This window comes from Arachis ipaensis, chromosome B2 (genome assembly GCF_059453495.1).
Source record: "Arachis ipaensis isolate K30076 ecotype BB chromosome B2, ASM5945349v1, whole genome shotgun sequence".
Classification (NCBI taxonomy): Eukaryota; Viridiplantae; Streptophyta; class Magnoliopsida; order Fabales; family Fabaceae; genus Arachis; species Arachis ipaensis.
Window position 1 is genome coordinate 1,334,999 of NC_142437.1, and position 20,201 is coordinate 1,355,199.

The 20,201-nt window shown below is 29.8% G+C and overlaps 1 protein-coding gene, 1 long non-coding RNA gene and 1 pseudogene across 6 annotated transcripts; 1 reads left to right on the forward strand and 2 right to left on the reverse strand.

The window, feature by feature from the left end:
- Nucleotides 1-816: 816 nt before the first annotated feature.
- LOC107628096 (uncharacterized) lies at nucleotides 817-4,850 on the forward strand. Of its 3 annotated transcripts, none has more exons than XR_002356516.2 (4): nucleotides 817-1,427; nucleotides 1,524-1,760; nucleotides 1,870-1,957; nucleotides 2,509-4,850. It is a non-coding gene; the product is annotated as an uncharacterized LOC107628096 (long non-coding RNA). The 3 variants fall into 3 exon arrangements; XR_001617595.3 differs by having other exon boundaries at nucleotides 1,542-1,760; XR_001617596.3 differs by lacking the exon at nucleotides 1,524-1,760.
- Nucleotides 4,851-5,673: 823 nt separating this feature from the next.
- LOC148572777 (kiwellin-1 pseudogene) lies at nucleotides 5,674-6,252 on the reverse strand (annotated as a pseudogene).
- A 1,071-nt stretch (nucleotides 6,253-7,323) lies between these two features.
- LOC107621213 (AT-hook motif nuclear-localized protein 11) lies at nucleotides 7,324-12,473 on the reverse strand. 3 transcript variants are annotated; one of them, XM_088505146.1, is made up of 6 exons: nucleotides 11,816-12,473; nucleotides 10,457-10,955; nucleotides 9,276-9,343; nucleotides 8,624-8,755; nucleotides 8,054-8,215; nucleotides 7,324-7,897 (listed from the first exon to the last, which is right to left on the reverse strand). In XM_088505146.1, the coding sequence occupies exons 2-6, from the start codon at nucleotides 10,878-10,880 to the stop codon at nucleotides 7,673-7,675; spliced, it is 1,011 nt and encodes a 336-aa protein (XP_088361272.1). In that variant the 5' UTR covers nucleotides 10,881-10,955; nucleotides 11,816-12,473; the 3' UTR covers nucleotides 7,324-7,672. The 3 variants fall into 3 exon arrangements, with proteins under 3 accessions (XP_088361272.1, XP_088361273.1, XP_088361274.1); XM_088505147.1 differs by having other exon boundaries at nucleotides 10,457-10,959; nucleotides 11,825-12,209; XM_088505148.1 differs by having other exon boundaries at nucleotides 10,457-11,019; nucleotides 11,825-12,002.
- Nucleotides 12,474-20,201: the final 7,728 nt, after the last annotated feature.

Consider the following 20,201-nt stretch of genomic DNA (forward strand, 5'->3'; position numbering starts at 1 on the left):
ATTATATAATTTGGTGAGTTCTATGGTACCTTTATTATGGTGTCCGTGGATCGGATCGGATCGGATATGGCAAAAAATTCGATCCGATCCGCATTAAAATTATCGGATTGGATCGGATCGGATATCGGATATATCCGCAAAACACAAAAATATTTTTAAAAGCTTATTTTTATTAAAAAAATATTAATAAAATTTATTTTTTCTATTCTTTTAAATATGTTTACTCAATTAAGAGGTTGCGGGTTCGAGTCTCCTATCTTTGGTAAAAAAAATGTTTACTCTTAAAATAATATTAGCATACTTTTCTTAAATAATAAATTAAAATAATATAACATATATGACAATTATTAATTGAAATAAAACATAAAAAAAATATTTACTTATTTATTTCTTTAATTTTGCGGATACACGGATATGCGGATATCAACACAAAATCCGCAATCCGAACCAATTAGTGTGCGGATCCGATCCGATCCGATTCAAAAGCCTTGCGGATCGGATCCATATCCGCAATTTTCGAATCAGATTCGGATAAACACCGCGAATATGCGGATAGGATCCGATCTATGGACACCCCTAGGTGTCTAAATTATCTAACTTCCCTTTTAAAGTAAAAAATAATTATAGTAAAAGAAGATGTTACAGCAATCCAAATTAATTTTTCCGCCCAAATTTAATTTTAAAGGAAGAAGTTGTACATCTGATTGGGCGGGAATTTTACCGCTCAAATTTGGCCCTAAGAAATCAAATTTTCTAATTCATCTATATACTCATGCTCCCCCATTTACTCTCATAACTACCCTCTTTTCTTCGAACCCTTTACCCTTCTCCTGAAATTCTAAAATTCTCTCATTCTCATCCTCTGAAATCTTTTCTCATCTAAAATCTTGAGTGGGAAAACAGGAGATTCGTTCCCAGCAAGAAGAAGGTGTGTTGCCGGCAATTCTCCCTCTTTCGTCGTTGCCGGAATGTCTTAGACGGCGTCGATCCCCTGTGACAACACCTCCACAGATGTACCAAAAACACCCAAGCGTCGTCGTATGGGGTGGCCGCTGCTACTACAACGGTGAGGATCTTCATGGTGTTTTACTCAATGTATGGACACGTGGAAGGCCTAGCAAGGAGGTTGAAGAAGGGCGTGGACAGCGTTGAGGGAGTGGAAATGGTTCTCTACAGGGTGCCAGAGATGCTCTCAGCAGAGATTCTACAACAGACGAGGGTGTCGTCCAAAGACGATGGAATACCTGTGGTAACGGCAGAAGACCTGGCGGTGGCGGACGTGGTGCTGTTTGGGTTTCTAATGAGGTATAGGAGCATGGTTGGCCGGGGCGCAGATGAAGACTTTCTTTGACTCCACTGGTCAGCCGTGAAAAAAAAGTAACAGTTGTTGCAGCAATTGACGAACTCAGAAAACTTGGAAATTCAGAGTATGTATACTATTTGTTTGTTTGTTTTTTTCATTAAAAGTTGAAATCAAAGATGATGAAATTGTTTGATTGTTTATAACCTTTTTTACCTACTAGATGCGTTTGTCAATTCAGAAATTTTCTTCCATTTTCTGCTGCTGCTGGAAATTATTTTAATGATTCCCTACAAAAGAAGATTTGCCATTAGTCCAGCTTAGTTCATGACTTCATTCTCCATATGCCAATGAAATGGAGTAATTTGTCACTGTTGAATTGTTTAATGAGTGTGTGATAATCCATCCTTCACTAAACCCATTCAAGAAGATGAAGTTCGTGTTGCTGCTGAAACCTGAGGTTATTTTGTTGAAGTTTTTTTTTTTTTTGGTGATGTTGTGTATTCATTGTGTCATCTTTGCTTACCATTTACCTGCAATTTAATGATACCTGCTTGCTTTATGATCAGCTAGCGAGAATGAAGAGGAGGTTGATGGATGGAAGTGGTCGAGGACTAACATAAGCACTGAAGACATAAAAGATTTAAACAAAACAAGGTATATCTTAAACAAAACTATATTTTATTTTTTAAAAATTATTTTATTCAAGACACTTTTCTTATGGGTGTTAATCATAGGCTAAAGTGGATTGAGTTGAATTTGTCATTTTCCTGTAAATGATATGGCTTGAGTTTTACTAATATTTTGAGCAAAATTTATGTAAAATTTTGTAGGTTGCAGATTATAATCTGGTTAAAAAAATATATACATGTGCTTTTACTAAAACTTGGCCCAAATTTAGTTCTGTTTATGAGTGTTAATTTTCTTTTCAAGGTGTTTTATACACTTCCATGTACTGATTAGTTATCCATATTATATCCAATATATACTCATAATTTGTGGACATTTCTGAACTATTTAATACTGTTTTCTTTTCACTTGGATTTTTGGTTAGCAGAAAATGCTAAAAGATCATAGGAGCAAGGTGGTATAAATGATCATAATTATTATGATTATTTAAGTTAATAGTGTAAGATTATGTAGATTTATTTTAATAAAAATTGTTTTGTCAAAGTCTAAACTCTACTCCTCAATTGTTACATCTATAGGTGGAAGCCATCAAAAGAAGTGCTGTGGATGTTGTTCAACTGAAAGAGTTGGAAAATGACATGGGAAGAATTTATACATTAAAAGAGAATTTCGGCATATTACGGTAACATGGGAAGAATTTATACATTAAAAGAGAATCTCGGCATATTACGGTAACTCTAATGCTAATAATCAAGAAAAAAAAAATAGCCTAGCTACATAAAATATAGGGAAGAAATATTTAAATACAATTTTTAATCAAAACTATGAAATACTTTATGCAAATTATTATCAATATATATAGTAAGCAAAATGAGAGTAAAATTAAATGAGAGATATCTTGACCAGACAAAAAATAAAAGCAATATTATTAATAATTTTGATGATTTATGATAGATAGTAGTTTATTCATAATAAAAAGAACAAATTAAAATATCAAGATATATTTAAAATATGAATAAATGATGATTCATGCTCTTCTAAATAGATATTGTCTTCCATTTTCTATCTTTGTTTTTTCTTGTATGTAAATGACTTATAAATGATTTTTTTATAGCCATTTTGTTCCATTTTTAGCTTCTTAGAAGCATGCGTTAAAATATTTGCAATCACTGGTTGTTTTTCAACCGTTTTCTATATATCGGACACATGTTTGCAATTTTTCACTTTAAACTCGACCTACAGAAAATTTATATAAGGATATATAAGTTAAGTTTTGTTATAAGATATTATTTTATATGTAAAAAAATATTATTGTAATAAATAAAAATTATTAAATTAAAAACATTATTTAATTAAATAGATATCTTTCTGTTAATTGTGTTACATTGACTTGTGCTGTAAAGTTGCACATGTTCTCTTTTACGTACCCATTTGTAGTTACCCATTTTAAAATATTATAAGGTACTGTTCTATAACAATCATGGTCATAGTTGACCAATTCCTATTCTTCGCAGTTTTTTTCGTCCTTCCTTAGTTGTTCTACTTGGTCATTCTTCAAACAATTGTCCAACAAATCTTGTGGTGAAATAATATTTTCACCACCATTGGATTTGTTAATTATATTGTATCTACTTTCTATGGTGGTGAAATAGTATTTCAATGTTGCCATAGAAACTAGGTACAACATAATTGACAAATCCAATGGTAGTGAAAATATTATTTCACTACAAGATTTGTTGGACAACTGTTTGAAGAATGACCAAATAGAAAAACTAAGGAAGGACGAAAAAAGCTTGCGAAAAATAGCAGTTGGTGGATTGGATGGCCAGGATTGTTATACAAAAATATCTTATAATGTTATAAGATAGGTGATTACAAATGAGTGTTTATAAGAAAGCATGTGCAAATTTATAGTACAAAGACAATATAACATAATCAATAGAAAGATATCAATTTAATTAAATATTGTTACTAGTTTAACCATTTTCATTTATTACAATAAAATAATATTTTTATTGCATATAAAATTATATGTTATAACTTAATTTATATGTCCTTATATATATATTTGTGCAGATTGAGTTTAAAGTAAAAAATTGTAAAAAAGTATCTGATATATAAGAAACTGTTAAAAAACAACCAATAATTACAAATATTTTATTAACATGTGCATTTAAGAAGCTAAATTTTTTAATCAATTTTTACAATGTTAACTTTATTCTATATGTATTTTTACAATGTAAAATTCTAAATATAAGGGTTCTATTACAGAAAGATAAAAGAAAATCCTTATCACACATTTTAGTAGTGGGCGTGTTACCAGAAAAATTGAAAGAGAAGTGATTAAACGCTTGGAGAACAAAGTGGGAAAAGAAAAAGATAGAAAATGGAAGACTATTGAGCTTTTAACAGAAGGATTAATTTCTATTAATGTTTCTATGTTAGAAGAGCAAGTATCATCATCATTTATTCATATTTTGGGTGTATCTTGATATTTTAATTATGAGTAAGCTACTGCTTATCATAAATCATATTACTTCTATTTTTTTTTTCTGGTCAAGATATTTCATTTGATTTTAACCTCATGTTGCTTACTACATACATATTAATAATTGGCATGGTATTTCATAGTTTTGATTAAAAATTATATTTAAATATTTTTTTCTTATATTTCATGTGGTTAGTCTATTTTTTTTTTTCTTGATTATTTATATTAGTATTAATGTAACATGCTGAGATTCTCTTTTAATATATTTATCTAGCAATCTGGTAAACTGGTACATCCAGGAAGCTAGTACATCTCAGGCGTAAGTTGTGGAATCTTGATTTTAGGTTTATGTTCTTTTGTGCGTTTGTGGTCTTTTCACGAAGAAAAATTCTGATGCTGCTATATAATTTTAATACTCATGAAATAGTACAATGTGTATTATTACAATGATAGACATAACTGATGCTGTTATATAATTATATGTACAATTTCGAACCTCAAACAGATTCTAATAAACATTTTTTTGGTTGGTACCATTAAAAAATACAAGGTGAAAAGAAATGTATCACAATTAAATTTATAATTAATTACATGATCTGTCACAAACACAAACTGGCATGAGCAATGAGTAATACAATGGATGGTGCTCTTATTTTATTATAAGAATTTTTACAATTCATCCGGCGGTGAGCTTAATCCCTATTAATAAGTGAGTATTTATTAGATTAACTTGGAGAATTTCGAATTATTAATATATACACTTGCTGCTTGCACATATATCCTCAAACTTAAAACAATAAATGATGGAAATTTCACACTTAAAACACCTCTTCTTCCATCATTTCTTCACACATTTCCTGCATACTTGGCAAAAGAAAATTAAGAATCATCAATCATATGTAAAGCAATTATACAATTTTTTTTTCCATCTCTCTTTTATCTCATAAGTTCAATTTATATACATGTACTGATACATTTACCTTTATCTTAAAACATGTCAAAAGGTAAATAATGTTAAAGAAAAAGACAGAATAATAATAGTATTGTAAATTTAGTTACACTATTTTTTGGATTCACGTGCAAAGTTATTTGGTGAAAATTCACTTGTAGATGTCTTTATGTGAAGTTGATATTTAAAAATTGTTAGATAATTTGACAACTTTAATTAAATAATTATCTAACGATTTTCAACTATTAACTTTACGTAAAGACAATTGTACGCGAGTTATAGATTATTACCAAGTTTTAGTATAAATCAAGCATTAGTCCAAAAAACTTGCATTCCACCCCAATCCTTCTTTGGAACACCCAAGGCCTTCCAAACAGCTCTGGAGGCATCAACAACATTGTTAGGGCAAGGAGGCTGGAAATCATGCTCAGAATCACACCCCATTGTAGAGTCACACTCATCAACCACCATTGCATTAATCTTTCTTCCATTCCCAAATATGCTAATCTTGTTCACGCACCTCTTCTTTTTGTTGAACCACCCCGACGACAGTGCCACGATTGGAACGTCGTCTGAGTGGTACTTGTCGCACTCAGACGGCGCTCCTCCGTCCTTACCCTTCTCAAATCCGTTCAGTGTTAAGATCGCCTTCGTTCGGTTCGTGATCTTGGGCGAACAGTCGTACGTTGTATAAACCTTGCCATGTTTGCAACACTTAGATAAATTGTCTCTCTTGCATTTTCCTTTTGGCGGTTTTTTGCCCCTTAACTTGCCACTAGGCTTACATGTGTGATCATCATAATCATGTTTATGAGCTTGGGCTAGTGCACTTAGAAAGCTTATTATGAGAAGAACCAAGATTACACAAGCTTTTGAGATCTTCATGTTTAAATAGATGCTTTCTAATCCAGGTATGATGGGAGCTATTTATAGTTTATATTCGGGTTATACATACAACGCATATTTCCTTGATTACATAAAACAAGGCATCTTTTTATTTTTAATATTTATAACCAATTCTAGTCTCAAATAACATTTATCTTCCATAGACATATAAAGAAAAATAAGTACAAGTAAATATTTTTGGAATATCAATTTAATTATTTAAATGTTTTAAGATTGTTAAGAGAGAGAGTTTGAGTAGCATTTATTATGAAAAAAATTGTAGAATCGCCTCTCAAGTGGTTCGGACATGTGAGAAGAAGACCGACAGAACACTCGGTCAAGAGGGTGGATGAGATGGAAGACGGACAAAGGGTAAAAGACAGAGGAAGACCTAAAAAGACCATTCATGATGTGGTCAAACGAGATCTACATGTAAACGATCTTTCTATAGACATGATACATGATAGAGCTCGATGGTGTCGTTTGATTCATGTAGCTGACTCCACCTAATGGGACAAGACTTTGTTGTTATTGTAAACGTTTTAAGATCGTACAAACATTTCTTTTTTTATTATTTTTTTAAATCATTGTTCTGGAAGAGTGTGATTAAAAAATCAAGAAGAAAAAATTCACATTTAAAAAAAGGGGGGGTTCAACTTTTTAATAAAATGAATGTCATAAAAATTAACCACTTTTCTTGTTTTAGCTCCTTAGTTAGAGTGAAACTAATGCTTGCTTATAATAGACTACTAATAATAATATACTGATGGTTAACAAAACCTTTTGTTTATTTAGTTTTCATGGTGTGGACGAAAGGAACCAAATATGAATTAGTTAAAACTCCCCAAGCATAAATAGGAATGTTGATTGTATCACCACGGATGAGTAATGCAACAAGTTAAAAAACCGCCTAGTAATTTGAATAATAACTTGCTCAAAGTTGATGATTCTGTGGGCAAGTTGTTGTCCTTGGAATCTTATTCTGCTTTGTTGGCAGAATTTGTCCACATAGTAGAATCTTACCCACATTTGATGTATATTGAGATTCTGAAGTTGCTAGAATAAGATCAATTAGAGTTTAATAACCTCCATATATAAGTGGTATAGACAAAGAAAGAAGGAGAAATTCCATTAGGCACAACATTAGCAACCAAATCTTCATACCAACATTCGCCCTGGCTTAAATCTATGCCTAAACCAACAAATAAACAAGTACAAGTATTCAATCAAGGTACATGAAATCTTCCAAATTAAATACTCCTCACAGCTAAAGCCAAAGTCAATCATGGGTTTGGGTTCCAAATTAAAAAGTCACCTAAATTCTCTACTCTCATCTCTTCTTGCTACAAGAAAATTAGATTTGTGACCAATAATCTGAATATATATACCAAGTACTAGTTTATATCTGCTAAACAAGGTTTCACCCGCGCATTAAATCGATGTCAATATGCGAATGGCGCATATCCATTGGACGCGAACTAGGCCACGGACTTAGAGACGAGGTTGGAGTAAGATTTTGATTCGGGGAAATGTTATGAACCGTCTGATGATCCGGCTCCATAGCAACTTCTGCTCCTTCGGAAGAACCTTCTTTTTTCTGTTTCTTCGCCTTCGATCCGCCCCAAATAAAGCTCCCAACTACAACCTGCAACCACAAACTTCATCAAATCTAGCAACTACAGGTTTAAGGATGGATGCACAAGAATATAACTCTTTCAAGTTCCATAAGTTGCACATTTTGATGTGAGAACTAAGATTTTCGAGATATATAATGCTGCGACAACAAAAAAGGTGTAGTTACCTGAACTGTAGATGCTGCAACAAGTACTCCGCCAACTCCTCCGCCGATAACACGGCCATCGGGACTAGCAAGGGAAACACTTAGTCCCCCAGATCGATTGCGAGATCCACCACTATCGGTAAGTAAGTAAGAGCCTGATAGGCACAATATCTCAAAACGGCCCTATTGATTAACCAATAATCATGGGTGAGTTTAACCATAGATAATATTGCCATAATAGATTTATGAATGATTGGGGGAAAGGAGAAAATAAAAAAGCTTCTGACCTACTTAGGATTACACTATTTTTCCGAATTAAATTAAGAGTGTTATTGAAAAAAAATTATCATGATATTAAAAAATGACAATAATTTTGATACTTTACTTTTCAGAATGTCAGATATAGTAAAAAGGAGGAAGTATATAACTGCAAGAAACTGATCATCAATGACCATGATTAGGTAGGGTGGCAACTAGAGCTATTTATAATTCAGCATCGGTTTGAATATTCGGTGCATCTAAGAGTCTATGAGAATATGGAAGTGTATAATTAATTATGAACATGAACGTGTTACTAAGAAAGTTCCAAACCTCATATGTTACAGTGCCGCCGGAAGTTGAAGGTTGTCGAAGTGTCACGGTAGAGACAGCACCAGTGGCTGCCATAATACAAATTGCTCTAGGCCCTTGCTGAGAAAACGCCATAACTTTGGTTGCGATGTCCTAAAAGAAGAAATAACAAAATGTTCTAAAGAGTACTTGTAAAATATTTGTCAGAAATGGCCTAACATATAGCACAAAACTCAGAGAATCATCTCTTGTAATCATTAACAGAGATGTACAAGATTTGTGGCAACATTGTATATCTGATATGAAATCGACATCAAGGTAACTTACCATATGATTTTATCTTTCCATGATAAACAATCAAGTTTGACACATTTAGTTTGATGCATTCACACACCATTATCTTCTTTATTATCATTTCACAATGCTTGCTTTTGGCTTTACTGAGTCAATAAAATAGTAAATCCAAGCATCTATCTTGGATTTAATACTATCAGCTTTATCATTAAATTCAAGAAACCATTTCAACACAGATAATATAAACACTGAAAAATATAAATAACAACTTCATCTAGAGATTATAAATACTGAAAAATATTCTATAAGTTGAAATATTTAACGAAACTAATAAGAGAACATAAAGGTTGATACAAATTCCAAAAGAAATGTAACATACTTCTCCAACAGCAACGGTGATGATATGAGGAGTGAAACCCATCCCAGCCGTACCAGACATCAATTCACCTGGCAATAAGAATAGAGGATGGCATACACATCAATAAAAATATTTAAACAAAATTTAATATGAATCCAAGCTGATCTTATTGTAACAAGTTTACAAAATATTTATCCATTTTTTTTCACAATTTTACACAGCATTACAGGTCTAAATTGTTATTTTTTTATATTTTTTTCAGTGCATAGGATCAACTTAAGACTAAGAGCATAACCCCATTTGGGCTATACAGATACCCGAGCATTTTATATGAAGAAAAACAACACTAAAGAAAAATACATATTGCTATGTCTACAACTTTAAGGTCTGTTTGATCTCTGTTTTCATTTTCCTATTTTCGCTTTTCTTTTCATTTTCTAATAGTGAAATTAATGTATGATAGAACTACTCAACCAAAATCTCAGATCAAGAATGAATCATTTCAACCTGTAAACAATTTTCATAATAAAAAGTTTGCATTAAATATTGTCACTCTCAATAGTTGTAACTTTTAACACTCAGAAAGCAAAACTTCAAAATAATATCAAATCTAGCGTTTTCACAGTAAAAATACCATTAACTTTATAGTATTGCATATGAACACTAGATTGTTTTCTAATAAGTCTCACTATTAATTACAAGTTACATGATAAATGACAATTCACACCCCTGCTGTGAACTCAGCATATAATTTTTTCTTTACCAATATGTCTGTTTTAATAAGATTTTGCCTTATTAAGATTCGCGTATTAAGACAAAACCGTATCTTGGGTTCAGTCTAAAGTTTATATTCATGAGATCCGTTTAGAGGTATAAATTGAAATTTATTATCTAATACACAAACTAATGGACAATGACTCAATGAGAAATTGAGGATTACTCAACACTCAAGTGCAAACACCTTATTTTTATATTTAATTACGAAAGGTAGGTTAATCAGAAGAAAAAAGCTAAATACATATATATTTGGATAAGACAAGCATTTCTATAATTGATAGTTAAGCTGCAAAAGCTATGAACAATTTGGATTTTTACATAAATCTCAATAAGTATTTTCAAACAAGAACAGTAACAATTCAACATCAAATTATAATAACTTCAATTCATCACAAGACATCATAAAAGTTGAAACAGATATTTACCAAGAGAAGCCAGCTGCTGTTTCTTCCCAGACCCTGGGGGGCGACCTCTACCCCGTTTCTGGCCTTGTTGTGTCATGGTTCCTGGATGAGTAGCTGGCGTTGGAGTCAATGCCAGTGAAACGGTTCCATCCGGCCCATACTTCCTAGGCCTACCCCTCTTCCTTTTGACCGGTTCTCCGGAAGGAGCTCCAGCAGGGGCACCAACATTGACACATTGAGACGACATCCCCGAAGATTCCAATGGCATCGTGGATCCAATGGTACTACCCCCAATGGTTTGCTGAAATGGGAGGTTAGGATTCGACAATGGACGCATACTAGGCGAATTGTGCAAGTCAGGTTGCTGTGTTCCAGAACCAGGCATTCCTCTCTGCATATAATAAGATGCAGAACCAGACAACGCCATTTGGTCCCCACGATCCATGCATTTACTCTTCAAGCTCCTCTAATCTCAAGAAAATTTCACAACAAGATTCCAACCCCACAATGTTCAATACACCTAACTGTTCTCATAAGCAGTCAACAACAAATTTTAACAGGGGGAAATGCACAAAACCAGAATACTGCATATGAAAATCAATAAAACTCAATGTCCAAAGTTCTTAAATTATAAGATTAGTAACTGCAGTTTGAGAAGAACAACAGAAGTCCTTCAAATCAGAAACTAAAGCCTATAGATATATATACATGTTTGAAGGCCTAAATAACTATATGTTCAAAAGGAAGAGAAAAGGACTTCAAGATTTAAAGGCACACACACACATGCAAAAGACAACCATAAAGTAGAAGATAAAAATTGAAAGCATAACTAACCCTATGAAATAAAGGCAGAAAAATTCCACAATAGTTCCAATCAACCAAAACAGCAAAGACAAAAAGAGAAGCTGGTTTCACACAGCTTACCAAACTTTATAGAAAACAACTAAAAGGCTTCACATTAAAGATAAAAGACCAGCATGAACTGCAACATGTCCACTCACACACCAACCCATTATAAAACCTTAAACACCAAGCAAAATTCCAAGCCAAACACCCCAAACAACATAAATCAAGCTCACCCAAAAAAAAAAGAATATTTTTTTTTTCAAAATAATAATTTAAAGGGCCAGTTAATTACTTCAAGTCAGTGTCATGGAATAATTGACAAACCCCAGTTCCAAAATTAAAGCAAACAGCAGAAAATGCCACTCAGAGAAAACATAACAGCTCAGAGAATCACAGAGAAAGTTACAAACTTTGGTGAATTAACACACACCCAAGATACTGAAAACAAAATAAAACAAAGAAGCAATGCTATGAATGCATCAGGAATTACACTTGAAAAAGGAATTGAAGTGGGGAAATAAAAGAAAAGGAAACATTACTGACATTTATGTAGAGATTGAGGATCAAAACTGAAAAGGGTCACAAGACAGAGGGTTATGAGTGATTGTATGAAGAAGAGCAAGCTTAGTGTTGCAACGGTTTCATGGAGCAGAATTAAAGAGCGGTGACAGAAGCAGCAGAGAGGAGAGAGTGTGTGAAAGTGAAGTGAGTGAGTGGAAACAGAGAAACAGAGAAACAAAGACATTAACTACATAAGAAGATGAGTGAGAAGAAATGCAAAATTCAGAAACATATAATAATATTATTATTTATTATGAAGTCATGATGAAAGTGTTGGATGAATAGTGAGTGTGTGAGGCGCATAAGTGAAGTCCTTATCTGAATGCATATATTTCTAGGTCAGAGTGCTGAGGATCCAGATTTGATTAATGAGTATTGAGTACTCATCAACCATTAACGACCAACCTATGACTTGGATTTACCTTATGCTACTATTTACCATCATCATCATCATCATCATCATCATCATCATGAGATCTTCTATAACCATATAATCCTAGCTTGTAAGGTAAATAATTAAGTTAATCAAATAAACATATTAATGATTTTTTTTCTATTTTAATTATATCTTTATCTTGAATATTGTTTTAAAACTAACCAATTACAATCTTAGATAATATCTGATACCACCTATTAGTCTTTTAATTAACAATATAGATATGAAGACATTGACAACATAAACTTATTTTAAAATAAGACAAAAATATTTTGTCAACTGGTCATTCTTTTTTCTTTATAAAATATGTTCAGAATCTTTATATAATTCATATCCATTCTAATTGACTACTTATGAAACCATTTTTTGTTGCAAATTGATTTATATAAAAGTCCTATAAATTAAAACTTTTTTATAATAATATTTCCTAATTTATGGTATATATATAGTATTGAAAAAATTTTAAATGTATCAAAAATATTGATGTTCTTAATTCAGATCAACAGTTAAAATAATTAGAACAACCAGAATTTTTAGTATAGTTGAAATTCTTCCTATAGTATTATATATGTTGATTAAGTATGAATTTAAGAAAGTGTTACAACTGTGATTATCTAAAAATTACTCTCTACTCAAACTTCGGATTTCACAAACAAAAAGGATAAACATGAAAGCACTTCTTGTTTGGAACTGGATAACATTGAATAATGGATTTTTCTTATTTTTCGTTTTTTTATTATTATTTTACTTTACTTTTCTTGTGTCTTTGCTGAACAATTAGTTGGAGTAACTTTTGCATATTATTATTTTTTAATAAATTTTTGTAAATTATTAATATAAAATATTTTATACTGTCAATAAATTATATCATCTACACATAAAAATAACCGTAGTTAATATTTAGATAATTATTAAAAACTTAAGTATTTTTAAAATATAGAATAATTTAAAAGTAAATTGAACGAATTGCTTTTTACTCTAATTTTTTCAACAAATGATTTTTTCAGTAGAAATTTAGCGTCTATTGAATCCTGATTTATCTAACTATAATGAGTGATGAGACACCTTGATGTATTGTCTTCCAAAATATTGTTATGAAATTAAAAAATTTAAATCCCAGAAAAAGAAATAATTTTTAAATTTAGAGATGTTTATTGCATCTCCAATGGTGGTAACCTTTTTTTTTTATTGAAATTCATATTATTCAAATATTAAATAATTTACATAAAAAGTATAATACAATTTCACAAATTTTCTACTTAGTAATACAAATTTTGGAAAGATAATATAATAAGAATTTAATTTAATATATTGTTACTATTAAAATTTAGATGAATATCTAATTATACATTAATACATTACACATAGAGTTTACTTAATTATTTAGTATTGAAAAATATTTAAAAGTATAATACATTAAAATAATAATCAGAGTTGCCAAGTTTGATGAAGCGCCAGTTTGACAAAATTTAGGTCTAAATCCAGATGCAGGATTGTCTTTTACCTCAATATTATCGAAATATCTCTTGAAGAACTAAAAAGTAATTTTAAAATATTCAATTAGTTTAATAAAATAAACGTGATTTATATATCAGTATTTAAATATTCATTTTGATCTATATTATTACTCACTTTCTAAGAGAGTAAGAGATCCTTTATCCTGTTAATTATGTGTGATTATTAAACTTTTCATTTGATAACAATTATTTGCTGCTTCTTTTTTAATAGCTTCTCACTTTTTATAAATTGTCAAAACTTATAAATCAAAATTACTTTTGAAAACGGAATTAATAGGACAAACATATGATACAAATATTAATGCTATTGAGATTTATTCTTTTACCTTTTAAATAATGGAATATAGTAAGATAAGGGAGTGAAAGTCAAAGACCATATTTTAAACTGAAATAGAGAATTAAAATACAAGACTAAAAAAAATAATTTTGCTAACAAGAAAGAACAAACATAAACAAAATAAATAAATAAATAAAAATGTTGAGAAAGAAGCAGGTCGAATAGTCAGTTTACTCGTTTATTTAAACAAATATTCGAGATTTGAATTATATTTTATACGGATTAATAGTTAAATTAGTCCCTAAAAGATAAGGCATTCTTTAAATTTATCTCTGAAAGATTTTTCAATCAAATTGGTCATTCAAAGATTACAAATTAATCATATTTGTCCTTCAGTTACTCCACTCACAATTTTTATCAACGATTGATAATGTGCAATGTTAACTAATAGCATACACGACACATAATATGTTCAATTAGACGTTGACTAAATATGTTTACGAAAATATATCAATTTAGTCACTAGGTCATATTAGGAATAGGATTTTTATAATTGGAAAAAATGACTAAATTAATAAATTTTTATAAACATATTTAGTCAATATTCAATTAGACACATTAGGTATTATATATGTTATTAATTAACATTTTACAACATCAATCTTTGAAAAAAAATTTTAATCGAGTAACTGAAGGATAAATATGACTAATTCGTAATTTTTGAAGGACGAATTTAATTAAAAAAAATTTTAAAAATAAATTTAAAAAATATCTTATCTTTTAAAACTAATTTAACTATTAATCCTATTTTATATATATAATAATTTATTAACTAACCATAAACTTTTAAATAAAGTTAAGCTTGCTAGGAAAATATCGCCGATAACCCAAAAAAAAATGAATGATGGAAGGCATAAGCACTTACGGGATTGCTGCAGAGAACAGTGAGACATGAACGCGCCACGTGAGCGCGTGAGTTATAAACGAGAAGGCTCGTGAGTCTGACTGAGAAACGGGTTTGCCACTTGGAACCTCACTTTCTTTGCACGTGACTTCTCTTCACTTTTCTCGATTCTTTTCTCTGCTTTTTACTTTTTACTTTTCACTTTTTACACACCACTACAATAATTGAGCTCTTCTCTTATTTATACGTTAACAAAAACAAAAATCTAAAGGGTTAAGATTGCTCAGTTAAATTTATTAGTCATCTTTTATCTATAATTACTTAAATACAGTCTTCATGACTTGTTTTTGCTTCTGATTCTCTCTCTCCGTATTATATTATGAGAAAATTTTTAAATGTACTAATATAATAATTAAAAATTATTAAAATATCAGTATTAGTACATTTAAAAATTTTTATTATGCCAATGAGTTATAGTTCAAATGGCATAGACTCTCCATATTCAATTAAAAAGTCGCGAGTTCGAGTCACATATCTTTTCAAATTGCCAATGAGTAATAGCTCAAATGGCATAATCTCCTTATACTCATCTAAGAGGTTGCAGGTTCGAGTCTTCATATTTTTGATAAAAAAAAAAAATGGGAGTGGCCCCATCGCCCATACTCAACAAAATATCTTTGGAAAGTTTGCATTTGGATAGCTTCAATTGGATCCTTCACTCCCTTTCCCTCTTTCTTTCTCTCTTTAAACTCTCCATTCCACAATGAAAGGGGTTTGTATAATGACTTAATAGTATTGATAAATTTATAATTAAGGTTAAAACTCTGTTTTCATTAATAATCTTAACAAGTGTGTCATTAACAAAATCAAATTTTAAGTTAGTTGTATTCTACTTGCATTTATATCCAGTGAAAAAATCCAAATCAATTTTAGTTTGTCAATGTGTTAAAAACAAATGATGATAATCTTAATTGTTAAATAATATAGTGAAATTATGGATCAAGTTGCAAGTATTTAGCTACAAGTATCATATTGTAATATAGTTGAAAATTTTATTAATTCTTATATTATGACAAATAATATACAACTTGTTTACAAGTTATATGATTAAATTTTTTTTGCCTTTACAAAATTAATATAAAGAGTTTAATTTATACGATTTATACAGTTAGTGCAATCATATCTATTTTTTTGGATAACTATTCATGCGATTAATGTGAATGGTAGTTATTTTTACTTATATGATATTACATAATTGGATGCACGTGTAAAACTACTTTGTAGTCTATATTAACGATAGTGCATCAAAATTAAATTCTAATATAAATAGATAGTTTGATCTCAAGTTTATGTATAGTATTTTTCTTAAGAATTATAAGTCATAGTTAGTGAGTACTAAAGAGAAAATTATTAACAATCTAATTCTCTCTCTTTCTCTTTCAAAATAAAGATTAGATGATTGTTTAATTTACTTGCAATAATGAACTGTTTTATTGCTGTTAGAAAAGAAATTAAGATGTGAATGGAGTTCCTAACAAATAACAAGTAGGGTTTCTTAGTCAATGAAACACTCATAATTCCTTAGAAGACTTTATATGTACCAAAAGACACCACTTATGTTGACTCTAATGAAATAGAGAGGTTGAGGTATGCTTCATCCCACACATATAAATCTCTTTGCTTTTTGAATTCCTACCTCATATTTTGCTTTCCTCATAAGTGTTGTTTCCCACTACCAAAATTGATGGAGAAGGCTACTTATATATATATATCATTGAATTGAAATATTTTCTTAGGGTTATATGTAATTGTATGTTAGTGTGATTAATTAGATTGTTGTTTTATTATTTCCAATACATGGTTCATATGATGTTATTATTTTTACTATTATTTATAAAATTCTAAAAATAAAAATATTAAAAATAAAAGTAGAAAATGTTCTTTTAAACCAAATCATTAATTAGTCACAAAAGAAAAAACAAATAATTAATTTCTCTTAATTATACTACTTTATATAAAATATTACTACCACTCATCATTGTAAATGATTAAAACCATATGGATCTGAGTAACTACACTTCTGTCTTTAATATAAAATAAGATTTCATGATTGTACTTCATGAATTCGGACAGAATTAGTTAGCTAATCAAACCATTATAAACTTTAAATGTTAAATTAGGACAATAATTAAGTGTGATCATTATCTTTTTCTTTTTTTTTATAAATAGAAGCTCAACACATAAAGTGAGGTATAGAAAACACGAACAGATAAAATAAAACAAATAAAAAAAAGACAAATAGAACAAACAAACAGAATTATATATTCTCTTATTATCTCTAAAATTACTATCAACAACAAAAGGTTCGCACCTAAAATTGTTAACTCTTTAAAATAAATTGATGTATATTTCTTCCTTAAATAAAATGGTCGCTAAATACAAATGACCAAATGAAATTACTAGCATTAATACGAACACCTCTCTCAATTAAAATCGAGGCTCAAATTGGAAGAGATTAATCCTTTCCCATTCTTAATATTGATTCTTAAACTAATGCCTGTACGAAAAAAAAAAGGGTGAAAAAATGCTTAAATAATGATAAAATCAGAAGTGTTGGCTCAAAAAGAGTGTTATTATATGTTTCCAAGCAATGATTAGATCCTTGCTTATTTTGATAACTTGTTACACATATAAGATCTCATCTCACTATGGGTCACTTTCAATCTTTAAACTATTTTTTAACAGACATATGATATGTTCTTCGCGCGCATCGATATAAAAATAGATCAATATTAATATGTCAGCTCAAAATAATATTATTAACCCTACTAAACTCCAGAAAAGAGTAGGGGTGAACACGGGTATCGGGTACCCGATTACCTGTCTGAACCTGAACTGAACCAATTAAATTGGTTCTGGAATCAACAGGTAATTGGGTCTAACCCGAACCAAACCAATAACCTTTGTTAGTAATTGGTTTGAGTATCGGTTTTGGGGGTGCGGAACTCAAACTAACCCGTGAATTCGATCATATATTAATTAAATAAAAAAATAAAAAATAAATATGATTTTTAGTGGCTTTTAGTGAGATTATTCACTATTAATATGTTTAAATTTTAATGAGTTTAATTTTTAATGTATTTGGTATTCAATATGTTTAGATCATTTATATTGAAGTTACATGTTTATTGTATTTGTTGAATTTTTAAGATAAAATTTGGTTTTTTTATGAATTTTAAAGTCATTGGGTACCCAATTACCCGAATTGAACCAATTCATTCTTAATCGGTTTGGTTTGGTTCGGATACATACACAAAAAAATACAAATCCAAATTAAATTGAACCAATTATATTTTGATCGGTTCGGTCTTAATTTTATCTTAAATCTAAACCAAACCGATCCGTGCTCACCCCTAAAAAAGAGAGAGGAAAAAATGTAGTTGGCTTGACATGTATGTATATATATATTGACGATTAGTGCCATGTATTATCGAGTAATGCCTAAAGTACAGAAGTCGTAATTAAAAACAAAATTCCTTGATTTGGCCCACAGGGGAATCATGAATAAATAATGAATTAGATTCCTCTATTTCTACAAAATTTAATATATATTAATATTGCATTTGACTGGTTGATGTCAACATATATGCTAATACCGCTATGTCCTTTAATATATATATAATTTACCAGTAATATTAGATAGAGAAAAAAATAATTAAATTTATTTTATTTAACATTCATTATTTTTAATTTTAGTTAATTTTTTTTATTATCAAATATTTTCGTAATTTAATTTGATTGCTTAAGTAGAAAAATGGCTAAACACAGAGTGGTGAGCCAACTAATTAATATCGCGTTGTTTTTAACATCCAATCAAAACAGATGTGCCGTCGTTTTCATAATTATAAGCATCATGTAGGGATAGAATTAGATAAAATATTATAGAAAAACAAAAAATATTTATATAATAAAATAAAATTAAAATAATATTTTAAAGAGATTAAACTAAAATTTACATGTAAAAGTTTAAAATTAGAGAATGTCATTTTTTCCTTTTTCACTATGTGAGTGATCAATCTTAATGTAGAGTCCACTATGTGAGTGATCAATCTCAATGTAGACCCTCTGGATGTTTAGGATTTAGGGTTTTTTTTTTTTTTTTTTTTTTTTTTTATAATGTGTGGGGTGATAGAAGGGAATGAAGGAAATTGTGGTATACATAGATGAAGAAGGAAAATGTTTTGAGCAGATGGAGAAAATGACCAAACACACCACTCAAAATCATGATCCAAAGATTATATCTTTCAAAAAGCCAAATTAAAAATTGAGACAACTAAATTTTTAAAGATTATATTAATTTATTAATAAAACTTTTAAGATCTTATCTTATTAACAAAATTATTTTAAATTTAACTCGTTGAAAAATGAATAAAACAATCAACACATTACTCATATTTGATTACAACAAAGTAATGAATGCTTTGTGAAGTACTAGTAAAATAGGTAGATTACTATGATATATCATATATCTATATGATTATATGCAGTCCACAAAACTCTTAACCAAACTATTCTTTATAGTTTTGGAAACATTTCAAGTGCATTAGAAGTATCGGTGTTCCAGTTATTTTAACCGTTGATCTGAATTATAAAAAATATATATATTATATATTAATTAAAATTAACAGTTAAAACAAATGGTGCACCGGTACTCTTCGACTTGAAATGTTTCCTATAGTAAAGTCCGAAAGCCTGAAAGACTGAAACTGACAAATAATGAGTTAAATTCGTAATAATAATAATAAAAAAAAAAAACTCGGATGCAATAGTTTCAAGTCACGATAAAATAATAATTAAAAAAAAAGTCCAATCTAGGAATGACAACCCTATTAGCTAGCAGTTAGCAGTACAATAGAAATGCATGCACACACGACACACCGAAATTCCAAAACCAAAACTTAGTACGAATACATGCATCATTGAGCTTGTGGCCGAGGTTTTGTTCAACGAAAGGTTGGGCCCTACTATTAACGTATGCAATCATTGGTACTCCTTTTCCTTTTTCTTTTTTAAAAAAAAAAATCAGTGATTTTATATTTAAGCTCTAGGTTTTCAGGTTTTCTTAGGAATTAGGACACTTATTTATTTATTTTCCCATTTTAAATTCAAGATTTTAACTACCAAAACGAATTTGGACTTTTACTGACAAATGTTACAAGAATATT